The sequence below is a fragment of the Olea europaea genome, chromosome 2 (genome assembly GCF_002742605.1).
Source record: "Olea europaea var. sylvestris chromosome 2, O_europaea_v1, whole genome shotgun sequence".
NCBI classification, from domain to species: Eukaryota; Viridiplantae; Streptophyta; class Magnoliopsida; order Lamiales; family Oleaceae; genus Olea; species Olea europaea.
In genome coordinates, this window is record NC_036238.1 from 13,324,198 (window position 1) to 13,342,384 (window position 18,187).

General features: G+C 35.7%; 2 protein-coding genes across 2 annotated transcripts; both read right to left on the reverse strand.

The window, feature by feature from the left end:
- Nucleotides 1-6,011: 6,011 nt before the first annotated feature.
- On the reverse strand, nucleotides 6,012-7,024 carry LOC111372623. Its single transcript, XM_022995006.1, has 3 exons — nucleotides 6,666-7,024; nucleotides 6,278-6,413; nucleotides 6,012-6,221 (listed from the first exon to the last, which is right to left on the reverse strand). The coding sequence occupies exons 1-3, from the start codon at nucleotides 7,022-7,024 to the stop codon at nucleotides 6,012-6,014; spliced, it is 705 nt and encodes a 234-aa protein (XP_022850774.1).
- Nucleotides 7,025-15,170: 8,146 nt separating this feature from the next.
- On the reverse strand, nucleotides 15,171-18,181 carry LOC111411469 (ankyrin repeat-containing protein ITN1-like). Its single transcript, XM_023041995.1, has 6 exons — nucleotides 18,125-18,181; nucleotides 17,478-17,972; nucleotides 17,167-17,316; nucleotides 16,993-17,055; nucleotides 16,478-16,908; nucleotides 15,171-16,132 (listed from the first exon to the last, which is right to left on the reverse strand). The coding sequence occupies exons 1-6, from the start codon at nucleotides 18,144-18,146 to the stop codon at nucleotides 15,485-15,487; spliced, it is 1,809 nt and encodes a 602-aa protein (XP_022897763.1). The 5' UTR covers nucleotides 18,147-18,181; the 3' UTR covers nucleotides 15,171-15,484.
- Between the last annotated feature and the right edge of the window lie 6 nt (nucleotides 18,182-18,187).

The following is an 18,187-nucleotide window of genomic DNA, read 5'->3' on the forward strand; positions in this document are numbered from 1 at the left end:
TTTATTTTCGATCTTTTCCACTCACTGAGTTATCAACTCATTTATTTTTTCATGATTTTCTTATCAGGCAATAGGTGAGATTCTGGGTAGTTTTTGGGGTTGTGCCTTTGATTTTGCGAGTAAAAGTACACTGCGGTGTTATCTAGTATAACTCATTACATAGAACTTGTAGTCATTAGTTTGGGACACATATTCATTTTGGATAGCATTTTTGCATCACTTGTAGATAGGTGGTTGGGCTCGCTTTGTATTGGGCATGTATATGTACATGTCATGTTATTTTCATATTAAAGGTTTGAAATTTTGACATATCTCTATCGTACTGTATTGTTGTTAGGATTTGTGCACATTTGATTACAGGTTGGTTAGTACAAATTATAGAAAGATAATGTTGAAATTTTATGAAAAAATAAATCATAATAAGTTGCATATTGTAGTAGATTTAACGGTGGGTCCTAGTGGCAGAGTCAGCACCCGACGAGAGGGATCAATAGTGCGTGCTAGCTCCATCTGAAGTTACAGTGGGAAGCTGCTAGCCAAGGAAGAGGAAGAAAAACTTGCACCTATGGCCAGGCAACAGGAAGAAGAAGATGACCCAGGTTTTTTCTTTAAATTTTGGGCTTTTTTTGGGCATCTTGTCTTGAAAAAAAAAAAAAACAAACGTAAAGCCCAAACCCAATGGAGTTCAATTAAAGCCAATTACTAAATTGTCCAATCCATTACCAACAATACCAATTTGGCATTCCAATTTCCAAATCGATGCAAACCCTTTGGGCTTCCTCCCTCCTGCTGCCCCGTAAACTCATCCACCTACTACTGCTATCGGCTAGTCGTTCGCAACACTGAACTCTCCAATCTTAGACTGTGAGCCCCTTATGTCGCTCTCTTTTGTTTTTGTTTTTGTTTTTTTTAATTAATTCATTTGTTGATTTAACATTCATAAGTAATGAATTATAATTTACGTTTTTTTTTTCTTTTTGAGTTATGAGTCTTATGGCTATGATTTGTTCATTTAATTCATTTGTTAATTAATTCCTAATGATGTATGATTCGCATTTGAGGGTGATCGTTTGATTTCCCACAAGTGAACGGGATCATGAACAAGTAATAAAATGGTGTGTAGAGTGTCGAACCTACGAGGATTATGTGTTTGATCGAGTTAAAGCTAATAATTCCCTTAATCGAATAGTAAGATCGAGTTGTAACTAACACTATTAAATATATCAAGTAAATAGCAAGCAAGGTAAAAGTTTATCAAATTTTACGAGAAGTATTGCTAAGATGTGGAATCCCTATTGCTACTCCATTTTTAGTTCGACAATTTAAATTGACAATTTGAAATCATACTTGTTGGTCAATGTTCCTATTTAATTGAAAACCTCTCTCGATAGTTATCAAATCTATTCCTCTCATGTGACCTTCCTATCCCTCGATGAAAGATGCGAACGTGATAAATGCATTAAACGAGTTAGAACATCTTATAAAAATCATATGAAGTATAGAGGTATATCTCTATCCTCTATCTAACCTCACAATATTTATTATTTTGTGCTAATGATCCTATTGTCTCTCTCGATAACAACAAAATCCACAAACAATTCAACTAGTGGCCAATTAATTGAAAATCATGAAAACTTTAATAAACATCTAAACAATTAAACAAATTAACGTCAATTAAATTATTCAAATTAAAAATTCATAACAAGAGTTCATCACATCCTAGCAAATATAAAAAATTAGCCTAACATATTTAAATTACAAGAAATCATATATAAGTGGAAAGACATAACCCGGATTTTTGATAAATTGAGAAGATGAAGACAAATCTTGAAATCTTGAATCTCTTCAAAGGTCTCTTAATAAATCTCCACTTGTGCTCTCTCTTCTTTGTCCAATACCAAGTTTGAATCTTGACTTGATTGAATTCTTATAAGTCCCCTTCAATTCTCTCGCAAAAACAATGAATTCTCCTCCTGATGATGATAATTGATGAATATTGGAGTATATTATGTATATGAGAAAATTATGAGAGCCCCCTTTGTGTATTCTCCCGTTGGGTATCTGTAGTGGTCGAAAATTGGTGAAAAATCACGTCCAAACTGGTTTCCAAAAGAGTTCCAATCGAATAAGGAAAGTTACACTTGCACGCGGATTTTTTGTCCCTGCACAGTAGTCAGTATTTTGAACATAACTTTGTCTGCCGTTATCTGATTGAGTTGATTCAAAATGTGTTGGAAAGATAACTAAAAGGGCTACAACTTTTCTAGAAATGGAAATTTTCCAATTCGGATTTTTACTATGCCAAAAATTGGTCGCAATCCTTGACTAAAAATCTAAAAAATATATAATGTAATTGGAAGTCGATTTATGGTAATATTCTGATGATATTTCATTCCTTTTTTACTTCTAATTGCATCTAATTGACTCCCATCAATCTTTAAAATATCTCTTATGATCCAATTCAATCATTGGATATTTGCAATTTGGTCATCAACTTTGTACTTCGCCATTTTTCGTTGTTTTTCACTTCTTTCTTTGTACCTAATAAATGAAATATATAACAAATTAGGCTATAATTGCTTTAAATAACTATTAAATGTCTATATTTTTAGGTCTACATAAGTGTATAAATTACACTTATCAAAGACCTCCAAACTTAAACGTTTGTTTGTTCTCAAACAAAATCATAACTGAACTTAACAAACACACAAACATGTAAAATATTTTGGTTGGATAATCTAGCTTTTTACATCGGGAATGGAGATCACCTATTAAATTTACAAATTGCTTCAAAATCACAATACCAAACCAATATTCATTTTTTTAATGCAAAATTGACATGTGTGTATGAAGAACTAGGTAGACATTAATGACTTCACAAGTTATTCCAATTTTCGACCCTCTATGGTCAAATTTATCCTTTCATCTCTCGTAAGATTCACATACTCCAAAACTTATTTTTTTTCACTCTTTTCCCAGCGTGTGATCTAAGATTGAGTTTTTCATTACTATCCTCACCCTTTCCAATTTGGGTGGATGTCAGTAGTTGCAAGTCAAAACAGCAATGAATAAGGATTCTCCAATTATTTGATTGCTTTGACTGCAAGACTCAACTAGGCTAATTATCCTTCATCGAAAGTCAAATTCTCTCGAACAAGTGTTAGGACTTAACAAGGCATTTAATGCAATTTATTATTATTATTATTTTTTTTTTTTTTTTTAATTTTTGAACTCTCCCTTAAGCTTTCTAGATTATCCGTGTAGCAGGCTTTAAGCTGATGACTCTCAAGTCGGACGAATATAGGGCACTAGATTTTTAAACAACCTTATAGACTTAATAACCCGAGTCATAAAGGTTTCGAAGAGAACAATTATTATTATTTTTTCAATGACAACTTCATCTCTAATTGCTTTCTAAATGACCCCTGTAGCGAGCTTTAAGCCGATGACTCCCAAGTCAGATAATTTTAGGGCATCAGGTTTTAACATACCCTTGCAGGCTTAATTGCTTAAGTCATTAAGGCTTCAAAGAGAAGTTTTAAATTCTAAAATATATGTCTTGATTAGTGCAATTTCCCTTATCATACACATATTCAAGAAAACTGAGCTCCAACTCAAGACTTTCACCCAATTTTATCCTATTCATCTCAGACAATCTACACAATTTTTTTTCACACAAGGAATCTCTGGCCACATCCGTATTTTCTTACAATAGTAAAATCACCCCAAACTGTACTAAATTTGGTCTAATGATAATTAGTTTAATATAGTTTGGGTAAAGCATCTACGTCCAACTAAATCTACCTATAAACAGCATGAAACAATTCATTTCATCATAATGTCAAACCCAATTCTAGTGCGTGTATAATATCAAATTTTGCAAAGTTTCTAGCACGCAGCATATCCACAATTCATAAATTAACACTAAATCTCAATTTAGATCATTGCCGGTCAGGCTATCCAACCCACACAAGCACACAACCTAATAAAAAAAAATTTTGTTGTTGTTGTTGTTGTTTTTTTTTTTTTTTTTTTTTAAGTAGTACTAAACAAACGCACCAAAAATTTTGTTCTTTTTTTTTTTTAAGTTGTACTAAACAAACACACAAGCATACAAAAAAAAAAAAAAAAAAAAACACTCAATGTTTTTTTTTTTTTTCACCCCCAAACTTGAACCCGACATTGTCCTCAATGTCATAAAGCAAAAGTAAGAGTATAAGGGAATGGGGAAGAAAAGGAAGAAAATACTCTCCGAAGTTTTCTGTTGAATATGTGAGGCACTATGGATGACGGCTCAACAATCTCTGTCATCATATTTCTCCTTTGGTCTAGTTGGTTTGAGTGTTCCACGACGTCATGTTCCTGACATTGCAGTTCAAATCAAACATTAAAATTCAAATAACCTGAAACATGTGCTACTTAGCCCAAACAATCAAAATACCAAAAATAAATTAAATGGCCTAAGAGGAGTATCAAGGATGGCGATACCCTACAAATTAAAACGTACCTAAATCTAATACAACATAGTAATCAAAACAAATCTATATGCTATGTGATGCAGAAAGCAAAATAACTAAAAGGGTTAAAAGATTGGGTTCTCTCCCAATAAGTGCTTAATTTATAATCTTTAGCTAGGCTGTATGGATGAATTGATTACGGTGGCTTAAATATGTGTTTTGAGCTTTTACACTCCTTACAATTTTCAGCCTTGTATCCTTGTTTTGCCCTCCAAACCTTGAACCCTCCATTGTTCTCTCGTCCAACGCTTCCTAAATTTTTAGGCTTTGTCTCCTTCGAGCCTTGTTGCACCTTTGCAGTAATATAATTGCACTCCTCCTTAGCTTTTTTATTAATCTCTCTATGTACTGGATTCTCGATAGTGTTGTAGATCTTAAACTTCTCTTGTTTATCTTCCATTCTCAATGTTAGTTCGCCACTTTCAAAGTCCATGACAGCTCGACTTGTTGATAGGAAGGATCGGCCCAAGATATGTAATGCTGCATCCCATGGCTCTATATCTAGGACAACAAAATCAATGGGGAATATAAATTTTCCTACTTTAATGAGGATGTTCTCAACCACTCTTCGCGGGTATTTGATTGATATGTCTGCTAATTGAAGGGAGAAAGATGTGTCATTTAGCTCTTCCAATTCTAATTCTCTGTATACAGAGAAGGGCATTAGGTTTATACTTGCTCTTGAGTCACATAAACAATTAAAATTTGAATCATTCCCTATTGAGCAAGGCATTTTGAGACTCCCTGGATCTTGTAACTTAGGAGGTAATTTATTCTGCAATATGGCACTACACTCCTCATTTAACTTGATGGTCTCAAAATCTGTAAGCCTTCTCTTTTTGGATAGAATCTCCTTCAGAAACTTTGCATAGTTTGGTATTTGAGATATAGCTTCAATTATTGGAATGTTAACATGAGGCTTCTTGAAGATATCCAAGAATCTTGCAAACAGTTCTTCCAACTTCATCTTTTGCAATCTCTGTGGAAATGGGACAGGAGGCACATGAGGTTTGATAGGGGCGATTGTCTTAACCTGTAGATTTTCTGACTCTTGATATGGAACTACTTTATTTGACTGTTCAGATTTATCTACTTGCTCCTCATCTATGGAAGGTACCTTTTCATTTACTTTCACCCATCTTTCGACTGTGATTTCTAGAAGTTGAATCCCACTGCGTGTAGTGATTGCCCCAACCTCCTCATTCTCTACAACTTTTACTGCCATTACCTGCTGCTTAGGATTTATCTCAGTGTCGCTTGGCAATACTCCTTGTTGTCTTTCTAATAGTGCTTTTGTTATTTGCCCCATTTGATTCTCCAAATTTTTTATGGCAGCACCCTGAACTTGCAAGCTCTTATTTGTTCTCTGCATGTGTTGAGTGGATATTTTTGCTAACTTAGTCACAAGATCTTCTAACGAAGACTTCTTCTCATTCTCCTGAAACCCGGGTAGTGCGGTTTGCTATGGCGCGATCTGAGCTCCCTGATATTACTCTATTGAAAACCTGGGTGATTTCTCCAGCCTGGGTAATATGTGTTAGGATTTGGATTGTGTTGTTGCCTTTGAAAATTCTGAGTATAGTTCACATCTTCTATCGTCTGAGCAAAAGGAGATCCTACGTTACAATCAACACTCTTGTGGTTCCTTCCACAATGTTTGCACTTTGGTCCCACTGTCTGAGCTACACTCATCTGATCTACTTTCTGTGCCAATGATGCTAATTGTGCTGAAAGTGCTGTTAAAGAATCAACTTCAATACCCCAGCAGCTTTCTTTCCACTCGTTCTTTCAGTAGACCAAAGTGCACTAGTAAATGCCAAATCCTCGATGATTTGGTAGACCTGGTCCGCAGTTCTTTTTGTGATAGAACCATCGCACACAGAGTCTACGTTAGCCCTGCTAATCGGGTTCAAACCAATGTAAAAGTATTGCACTTGAAGCCACTTCTACAATCCGTGTTGTGGGCACTGGCGAAGTAAACCCTTGTATCGTTCCCAAGCCTCTGAATAGCATTCTGAGTCCATTTCCTGAAAAGTGGTGATCTCATTCCTTAGCTTTGCAATCCTTTTTGGTGGGAAATATTTGCTAAGAAATTTCTGACTCAGTTGGTTTCATGTTGTGATGCTCTACGATGTGCAAGTGTCTAACCATTCCTTTGTTGAATCCCTCAATGTGTATGGGAAGAGCCTTAGTCTAATTGTTTCGCTTGAAACCCCCGAATACTCAGTTGTTACGTACATGTCCAGAAATCTTGTTATATGAGTGTTGGGATTCTCTGTAGCTTTCCCAAAAAATTGTAGCACATTTTGGAACATGTTGATGACATCTGTCCTTAGGTGGAAGTGTGCCTGACCAAATGCCGGATATACGATACTGGACTGGCTTTCTACTACCAGTGGAACCATATACTCTCCCATGAGCCTTGTATTTTCATTGACTGCAGCGATATTCGGTTGTGCTACTCCTAGATTAGCCCCGGCTATTTGATTCGGATTTTTGTTTGCCATGTCCTCCTCTTTCTGTTTTTGATGTGTTTCAAGCTGTTGTCTTCTTCGAAAGTTGAATGTTTGTTTGATTTCTGGGTCAAATTGAACAAGATCACCAGTTCTCGAACTTCGCATACAAAGTCTTGAAAAAGAAAGCAAGAAACATTGTAAAAATTTTCTAAATTAATGAACTAAACTAAAAACAAGAAAAATTTAGATTAAAGTTAAAATTAACTAAAACTAGTAAAAAAAATAGTCCTTGACAACGGCGCCAAAAACTTGATCGTTTGATTACCCGCAAGTGAACGGGATCGTGAACAAGTAATAAAATGGTGTGTAGAGTGTCGAACCCACGAAAACTATGTGTTTAATCGAATTAAAGCTAATAATTCCCTTAATCGAATAGTAAGGTCGAGTTGTAACTAACACTATTAAATATATCAACTAAATAGCAAGCAAGGTAAAAGTTTATTAAATTTTGCGAGAAGTATTGCTAAGATGTGGAATCTCCCTTGCTACTCCATTTTTAGTTCGACAATTTAAATTGACAATTTGAAATCATGCTTGTTGGTCAATGTTCCTATTTTAATTGAAAATCTCTCTCGATAGTTATCAAATCTATTCTCCTCATGCGACCTTCCTATCTCTCGATGAAAGATGGGAACATGATAAATGTAATAAACGATTTAGAACATCTTATAAAAATCATATAAAGCATAGAGGTATATCTCTATCCTCTATCGAACCTCACAATATTTATTATTTTGTGCTAATGATCCTATTGTCTCTCTCGATAACAACAAAATTCACAAACAATTCAACTAGTGGCCAATTAATTGAAAAGCATGAAAACGATAATAAACATCCAAACAATTAAACAAATTACCGTCAATTAAATTATTCAAATTAAAAATTCATAACAAGGGTTCATCACATCCTAGTAAATATAAAAAAAAAATAGCCTAACATATTTAAATTACAAAAAATAATATATAAGTGGAAAAATATAACCCGGATTTTTGATAAATTGAGAAGATGAAGACAGATCTTGAAATCTTGAATCTCTTAAAGGGTCTCTTAATAAATCTCCACTTGCACTTTCTCTTCTTTGTCCAATACCAAGTTTGAATTTTCACTTGATTGAATTCTTGCAAGTCCCCTTCAATTCTCTCACAAAAACAATGAATTCTCCTCCTTTGATGATGATAATTGATGAATATTGGAGTATATTATGTATATGAGAAAATTATGAGAGCCCCCTTTGTGTATTCTCCCGTTGGGTATCTATAGTGATAAAAAATTGGTGAAAAATCACATCCAAATTGGTTTCCAAAAGAGTTCCAATCGAATAAGGAAAGTTACATTCGCACGCGGATTTTTTGTCTCTGCACAGCAATCAGTATTTTTTCATAACTTTGTCTCTCGATATCCGATTGAGTTGGAAAGCTATCTAAAAGGGCTACAATTTTCATAGAAATAGATATGTTCCAATTCGGACGTTTACTATGCCAAAAATTGGTCGTAATCCTTGACTAAAAATCTAAAAAATATATAATGTAATTGGAAGTCAATTTATGGTAATATTATGATGATATTCCATTCCTTTTTTACTTCTAATTGCATCCAATTGACTCCCATCAATATTTAAAATATCTCTTATGGTCTAATTCAACCGTTGGATATTTACAATTTGGTCATCAACTTTGTACTTCGCCATTTTTCGTCATTTTTCACTTCTTTCTTTCGGTTTAACTTCCAACCATCGAATTTTACGTAATAAATGAAATATACAACAAATTAGGTTATATTTGCTTTAAAGAACTATTAAATGTCTATATTTTTAAGTCTACATAAGTGTATAAAATACACTTATCAGAAGGCGCTTTTTTTTTTTTTTTTCCCTTCTCTTATATTTAACTTTGTGTTTTGACATAGATGACGAGCTTGGTACAAAAGGGTGGAAGCAGGAACTGCAATAGAGCCTTCCACAGTGTTTGACTTGGAGACAGGCTCGGTTCCATCTTAATGACTAAGTAGTATGCTGAGCTCCTTTGATCTCATTATGTTTTATGTCCATGTTCTCGACTCGTCATTCTACCTACTGACTTATATTCTGATATAATGCCCATATATAACTGCTACTATATAGGATGTATTGAGTCTTAAATAGTTTGCTACAGTGCCATATCTGATATATAATTGCTAATGTTAAATATCTAGCTTTTTCTATTGCACCTAGTAGAAGCGGTAAATATTTTTTGCCTGGTAGAAGAATGAAGTGATCAGGTCGTGGTGCAAGACCTTTGTAGAATTTCCCATTTGTGGTATCACTCTGGAAGAATTGCCCACAATTCTAAATGTTTCCATGTTTGAATCATTAAATCGATATTATTTTGACGTTTTAATCATCTTGCTGTTATCCATGTCTAGCTCTACACAACATGGACTCAATTTTATATTGTCAAACTTTGTGCAAAACATATTTGGAGCATTTTACTATCTAGTGGACATATTATAGAGCAGATGCATTTATTTGAAGGGGAATAAAGAAATCATACATTGAATTTTAGTTCATTTATATATAGATTAAAGAATTTTTTAATATTATTTAATTAAATATTAATAAAATATCTCGCTATTACAGACATTGATTGTTGACGATCAATGGTTAACATCCACCCTAACTAATCTCAAATCCTGGATTTGCCACTGGTGGGTCCGGCTTTTAATTGGTACCTAACATTGATGGACATCACGTTGCAGTCCACCAGTATTACTCAAGACAAAGTGTGTCAATTAATCTCGGTGAATTGAAGATAAATTAAAAAGGGTTTTAATTTACTTCGTATGATAATGTGATCGAAAACCTAACGGATCGCATACAAAAGGTGTGATTTACCATTAGAAGTTTGACAATTAGACATATTTAATAGAACAACTACAATATTTTTTTCTTCAAAATCATCATGTTGAGATACCAAATATACTATAAGAAGTATAACAAACTCGAAATTCAAATTCTGAATAAATTCGATTTACACATGCTCATTAGGTGTATTTGGTCGAGTACGTGAACTTCACCAAGACATTGGTGCACATGAATTCAATGAATTTAAATGCGTTTCTCTACCCTTCATCCACCCAAATATGATTTTATCAAACATCTATAATATACAAATTTGACCATGAATGTGAAATTCTCTAATCTAGAATTAGAGAGCAGAAATATAAAGAGAAACTTTGAGAGAAACTCAATGCAATTTTGATGGAAAAATTTTGTGTTTAATACGGTACATAAGGTTCTATATTTATAGACACATAGAACTGCTAATTAACTGAAAAACTAACAACTATAACTACACAACAGATTCCAGCTCAAATGACAACTGTCTAAACTAACTTCCAACATCTTAACTAGCATAACAGTCAACGGGTTTCAGCAGCAACAGAATTGGGACTGAGGTTTCTTTCCTTTGCTTCTTGGGGATTCAATTCCAAGGCTTCAGGCTTCTGCAGGTTCCAACACCCCCCCTCAAGAGGGGAATGGATATTTATCAATCCCATCTTGCGTATGAGATGATGAAAGTGGAGAGAGCCAAGTGGTTTAGTCAGTATATCAGCTAACTGATGCTTGGAAGGGATGTAGATGATTTTGATGAGACCTTCTTGTAATTTCTCTCGAACAAGATGACAGTCTAGTTGAATATGCTTTGTTCTTTCATGATGAACAGGATTAGAGGCAATGTCAGAGGCAGGTTTGCTGTCAGTGTAAAGTAAGGCTGCTTGAGGATGAGGAATATGTAAGTCAACCAAAAGGTAGATTAGCCATTGAAGTTCACAGGTGGTTGAAGCTAGGGCTCTATATTCAGATTCAGCAGAAGAACGACTGACAGTTGGCTGCTTTTTCGATTTCCAGGATATGACAGAATCTCCAAGGAAAATTGTGAAACCAGTGACACTTCTTCTAGTGTCGATGCATCCTCCCCAATCACTATCTGAGTAAGCTTTTAGGTGTACAGAAGAGGCTGCAGACAGGAAAATGCCTTGGCCTGGTGTTGCCTTAATATATCTCAGAACCCTCTCAGCAGCTTGAAGATGTGTGTTTCTAGGATTAGCCATGAATTGACTTAATGCTTGTACTGAATAAGCCAAGTCAGGCCTGGTTATTGTGAGGTATAAGAGACGACCAACAAGTCTTCTATAGGATGCAGGATTGGACAAAGGAGGTGACGAATCATTTGCACTCAGCTTTAGTGTAGATTCCATAGGAAAAGCTACAGGTTTACAACCAGAAAAACCACTGTCTTGTAGAATATCTAAAGCATACTTTCGTTGACATAGAGTAATGTCCTTTGCTGATCTAGCTACTTCAATTCCCAAAAAATATCTTAGTTCTCCCAAGTCTTTGATGGTGAATGCATCTTGCAAATACTTCTTTACAGTGTCTATGTCAGCGAGATTATCAGATGCAATTATAACATCATCAACATATATCAGTAGGGCCATGAAACTCTTTGAAGTTTGTTTGATGAACAAAGCTGAATCAGACTTCCCTTGAGCAAAACCAAACTGAAGCAAAGATGATGATAGTTTTGAAAACCATTGCCTTGAAGCCTGTTTTAAACCATACAAGCTCTTTTTGAGTTTGCAAACTCTAGGGTCAGTGGGTGAGGAATACCCTGGTGGCAGTTGCATATACACTTCTTCATGCAAATCTCCATGTAGAAAAGCATTATTTACATCAAGTTGATGTAAATGCCAATGTTTGATTGCAGCAACTGAAAGTAGAATGCGCACGGTAGTCATTTTTGCGACAGGGGAGAATGTATCAAAGAAATCAAGTCCTCCTTGTTGAGTATACCCTTTCGCTACTAACCGAGCTTTGTACCTTTCAACTGTACCATCAGCTTTAAATTTCACACGATAAACCCATTTGCATCCTATTGCAGTCTTATGTGGAGGTAGAATAGCAAGGTCCCAAGTATGATTCAATTCAAGAGCCTTAATTTCATCTGCCATAGCAATTCTCCATTGAGGGTATTGGACAGCTTGTTTGAAAGATTTAGGTTCAAAGATGGATGAAACAGAAGAAATAAATGCTCTATAGTTAGACGACAACTTAGAAGTTGAAAGATATGAAGTAATAGGATAAGGCTTACCAGGAGAAGGAAAGCAACTGTTGAAAGATACATGAGATGCTGAAGGTACCTGAGTCATATTACCACAGTAAAAGTCCCGAAGATATGTAGGAAGATGCTTGACTCTCTCAGATCTTCGAGGAAATGAAATATCAGGGATAATGGTTGGTTCAATTGGGGGAATGTGAGTTGGTAGAGGATAAGAGGTAGCTGGAGTTTTGGAGTCATAAACTTGGGGAAAGTTAGGGAAGACAAAAGGCGTATGAGTAGTGTTTGGAATGGAAGGAAAAATGGATTCATGGAAAACTACATTTCTGGAGATGAAGGTTTTAAGAGTTTGGAGATCAAGAACTTTGTATCCTTTGATGTTGGGAGGATAACCAAGAAAGAGACACTTAGAGGCTCTTGGTTGAAATTTTCCTCGATTGTTTGTAAGGGTACTGGCAAAACACAGACAACCAAATACTTTAAGGTAATTATATAAATGTGGCTTTTGAAAAAGGAGAGTATATGGTGTCTGGTTATTTAACACAGGTGATGGGGTGCGGTTTATAAGATGTGTGGCAGTTAATACACAATCACTCCAGTATGATAAAGGCAATTTTGATTGAAAAAGAAGGGCTCTAGCCACATTTAATAAGTGTTGGTGTTTTCTTTCAACTCTACCATTTTGCTGAGGGGTTTCCACACAGGATGTTTGATGAATTATACCGTGTTCTTGATAAAAAATTGGTATATTAGATTCTTGGCCATTATCTGTTCTAAGGGTTTGAATTTTTGCATTGAATTGAGTATGAACATAAGTAATAAAAGTGTTGAGTAAGAAGCGGGCATCAGATTTTGCTTTCATGAGATAAATCCAGGTAAAACGTGAATAATCGTCCACAATCGTTAGAAAGTATGTATGACCAGAATATGAAATAGTAGAAAAAGGGCCCCAAATGTCACAATGAATTAACTGGAAAACTTTATTTGAACAATTGTGTGATACAGGAAAGGGTAATTTCTTTTGTCTAGCTAAGGGACAAATCTCACATACATGGTTGTGAGTTGTTTTTACAGAAGGATCAAGTTTACTAATGACTTGCAGTCTAGCAGGGGAAATATGTCCTAAACGAAGGTGCCATAGAGCAGAATTGGTGGTGCAGGTGTTGTTGGCTGAATGTGTAGAAGGTAAAGTGGTTGAAGCAGGTGATCTCTTCTTTATAGAATCAGGAAAGTTCAGCAAGTGGTATAGACCAGATCGAACTTCAGCATGCCCAATCATCTTCCAGTTGCTGAGGTCCTGTAAAATGCATTTAGATTGAAAAAAAAACAAACCAATGGAGTGATCTTTAGTTAATCTTGAAGCAGAAATAAGATTGATATTGAAGGTAGGAACATAAAGAGCATTGTACAAGATTAAATCGGAAGAAAGAATCACAGTTCCTGTAAATTTAATAGGGACATACTGACCATTAGGTAAGTGAACAAAGGAGGGTTTGGTAGGTAGATGAATTGAAGTAAAAAGGTGATGAGAACATATCATGTGATCTGTTGCTCCAGTGTCAATGATCCAAGGTGAGTTGTTTGTGAAAGCAGAGGCAACATGACAAGAATAGGAAAATTGATTACCTGAAGTGGAAGCAGTATTTACTACAGCATCAGGATTAATGGTAGATGAAGATAGGCTATTTGCAAGGGTAAGCAGATTCTGAAATTGCTCTTGAGTAAAAACCATATTTGGGACTATTGAATTCTGTTCCAGAGAAGAAGCAACATGAGCATTGGGTGGTCGAGAATTGAAACCATTTCCAAATTGTGTAGGAAGAGATCTTTTGCCCCTAGGGCCTTTCCATCCTGGTGGATAGCCTATGACTTGGAAACATTTATCTGCAAGATGACCATGATAACCACAATGAGAGCAAAGTACATCAGATTTTCCTTTGCCTTTGGTGAATTTGAAACCATTGGAAGGATTGGAGTATTGTGTAGCAGCCATGGCATGGGAGTCAAGGGGAATGCCAACTGTATTAGTTAGAGAACGCTGGCTTTCTTCTTGCAGTAACAAAGAAAAGACTTTGCTCATGGATGGTAGTGGGGAAGAAAACAGCAATTGACTTCGCAAAGATGAGTAAGATTCATGTAGTCCAATCAAGAACTTCATCACATAATCTGCTTGTTGGCGATCAGCAAGATTCTTTAGAATATCACAAGTGCAAGTATCTAGAATTCCACAGCGACAAGTAGGAATAGGGCGGTAACTGATATACTCATCCCAAAGAGTCTTGAAATCATTAAAATATTCAGTGACAGATTTCGATCCTTGGGAAATGGAACTCAAAGATTTTTCCAAGGTGAATACTCGTGGACCATCACTGCGAAGGTATCGAACCCGCAGTTCATCCCAGACATCAGATGCATTGGTAAAATAAAGGAGGCTACCACGAATTTCTTTTGCGATGGAATTCATCAGCCATGATAACACAAGATTGTTTGCTCGTAGCCAAGCAACCTGAAGAGGAGCATTATCAGGACCAGGTTGAGTTAAGCTACCATCAATGAAGGCAATTTTATTTTTCACAGTCAGGGCAATGTTGATTGAGCGACTCCAAGCAACATAATTTTCACCAGTAAGGATCTCAGAAACCAGAAGTGCACCAGGATTGTCACTAGGATGAAGATAGTAAGGGCTTGAAGAATCATCACAAGGATTCGCCATTTATCCAAGAAGAACCAGAAAAGAAGGAAGCAGGAATGTCAAAGCTCTGATACCATGTGAAATTCTCTAATCTAGAATTAGAGAGCAGAAATATAAAGAGAAACTTTGAGAGAAACTCAATGCAATTTTGATGGAAAAATTTTGTGTTTAATACGGTACATAAGGTTCTATATTTATAGACACATAGAACTGCTAATTAACTGAAAAACTAACAACTATAACTACACAACAGATTCCAGCTCAAATGACAACTGTCTAAACTAACTTCCAACATCTTAACTAGCATAACAGTCAACGGGTTTCAGCAGCAACAGAATTGGGACTGAGGTTTCTTTCCTTTGCTTCTTGGGGATTCAATTCCAAGGCTTCAGGCTTCTGCAGGTTCCAACAATGAATATCTACGAAATTAAGGAAGTTAATCAAGTAAAAATTAACATCAAATAAATACGAAATATGTTGCCATTCTTATTTTTCCAACCTTGATCTACCTCCAAACAGACTCATCAAACTAAACAACCAAATTAAAACATGGACTTAAAACAGACTCATCAAGTTACACAACCGAACGGACTCATCAAACTGAACAACCAAATTAAAACTTGAACACAAAATCAACGAGATTTTTTGACTCAAATCACAATACTAAGTCCTTAATTTCATACGAGTTAATATTATAGCATACACTGTAATTAAAATTCTACGAAAAAGCAATCCTTTCATAAAAGTGGATTTGATCATAGCAAACAAGGAATGAAGATGAAATTTGCCATACAAGATCACCGGTATGCAAGAGACGATGATTATTGGTATGAGAAACCGCTCATTTTGTTTAGCAAATATAAGGAATAACGTAGAACTAAAGGCAATTATTAAATAAATGAAAGATATGAGCAACGCAATGTGACCAACTATGATCACTGTGGAGGGTCTGGCACGAAGATAATCATGAACTCCATTGCGGGAGGTGAAAATGGATAAGAAGGATAGAACGCTAGTGATAGAAAAGAAAAGCGCAAGAGCGTCTGAAATTGCAAAGACTTTGAAGGAAGTTTCATTGGAGAAATTGGGTATGCCATTGTTACTGTTTCCTCCAGGTACTTGGAATGCGGCGGCAAATGCCACTGTGGCAACGAGTGATGCTGCAACTGAGCTGGCAGATGCCATAGCTGTCATCCATTCAATTTCTTTTTCAGCCATTTCGGCATGCTCTTCTACGAAGATGCTAAACGGTATCTTAAGACCATTATTCTCCGCAGTACATTCTTGAGGCGTTACAAGCGCGGACACATGCTGCATAAATCGGCAAATTTGGTCGGAGATCAATTTTCATATTCAATGAAGGTGCATAACGGAAAACTGGTCGGTGATTTATCACCTGAAATGGTTCTCACTGAGAAGAGAGAATGTTTTCTACCAGTTGAAAAACAATTTTCGGATTACAAGTGTTACATTATTCCAGTCAACGCATATGAGGGTGAAGGTAAAAATATTTCTTAAAACTTTAATTAGAAACCCATTCTCAAATTTTTTTTTCCTGGAGTTTACTACTTCCAAATTCAAGTGAAGACAAAAATATGCAAATTATTTTCAGGGGCCTGAGCTTAAAAATGAGACACGTAAGAATAGTATTTTTACCACAAACCACTGAAGTTCCTCCCGCATCGGAAAAATAGCTCCAGGCTGATTAGTAAGAATTCCAGCTTGATGGGGTTTATATCCCACAAGATGCAATATATTGTTTCCTCTGACATCAGGATCTAGATAGTGTATCCCTTTCTGTTTCTTATTCCTTTCAAACGCTATGCCCAGAATGATTGGATCACGATACATTACAGCAACATGAAATATTGAATGCCCCCGACCATTTTTATAAGTTATTGCAGTAGGATCATGATGTAGAATTTCAATGACAACCTCAAATATTCCATTCTGTGCCGCTAAAAGTAACGGCTTTCCAAGTTTCTCTTGGGATTTATCCATTGATTTAATAGTTGAGCATAATTCTCCGACTAGTTCATTTGCAAGACGATTCTTCAATCTTAGTGCAGGAATGTCCCTATATTGCACTGCATTTGCAACAAATCTCACTAATTACTTCACGATTATATAATCTTTTCGGTTACATGGAGAAATTTGGTAATTCATCATACCTTCATATGCTGAACGCTCCATCCTCGCATTCTGCTCCGGGGGAACAGTTTCAGTTCTGAAACCTTGATAAACAAAGTACCAGTATTGTGAGTATTTATGCCTGACAAATGCTACGGAAACAACAGACACATATTTGATAATAATAGTAGAGAGGAAAGGAGAATAAGAGATACTTGGATGCATGAAGTAGATTAAGATCTGCCAAAAGCTCATGTGACATCCACTTAGGAAAGCACCCGGATCTCGAGCCATCTGCTCCAAAAGGCTGAAATTCTCTCGCCATGCCAATTTCTTGTTGAATTTAAGTAATTTAAGAGCCAAATCTAAAATTTCAGCAGAAAAACGTTAATAATTTTATCTCGGAAAAATAAAATTTTAAAGACTAAAGTGATATGTCACAACATCAAATCCACATGACCTCCCATGCGATTTGATAGTTTAGTTGATCAGCTAAAGAAGTTGGAAGTACTAGAGTTGATCTCACCATAAAATCCTGCTTTTATTAAAGATTCCATAAGCCCCGCACCAGCAGCTTCATTGACTAGCTTGGAATGTTTATCTTTAATGCATTCGTCTAACAAGTAAGTCGTCATACTGCGAGTATTTTCTTCTTTTGGCCTAACAGCTAATTGAATTGGCAGAAATCCATCTTTGTTTTCATGATTCAGCAATTCGCGTTTTTTTCCTACTAGCATTTCGGCATGTTGAACAAGTCCAAGTTTTGCTGCTAAGTGAAGCGCTGTATTCCCAAAGATGTCGGTCTCAGCCAGTAAATCTGGTGTAATCTTTTCCACCAGCTTGTTGATTAATTCATTTTTTCCTTTATTGAAGGCCAAGAGGAGCAGTGTATCTCCATTTTCATTTAGCCTGGCTTTGAATACTTCATTTGGATGTTCGTGGATTATTCTTTCGATACTCTCCCACGTACCATTATCTAATGCGTCGTTCAGATCTTTTATCCAATGATCATCATCACCAACTGCTTTCATATCAAGAATTAAAGGAAAATGTGATCTTATTTTATTCACAAAAGTAAATCAATAATATAGTACAATGCAAAGTCCAATAATACTTTACATGGGGCCATGTAATAAACGAAACAAAAATTAAGAAAGAAGCTTGTGACTTCACCGAAAACAATAGTCTCATTCATTGGCGGTGACGGCAGCTCCAAGTACTTCACAATTGATCTCC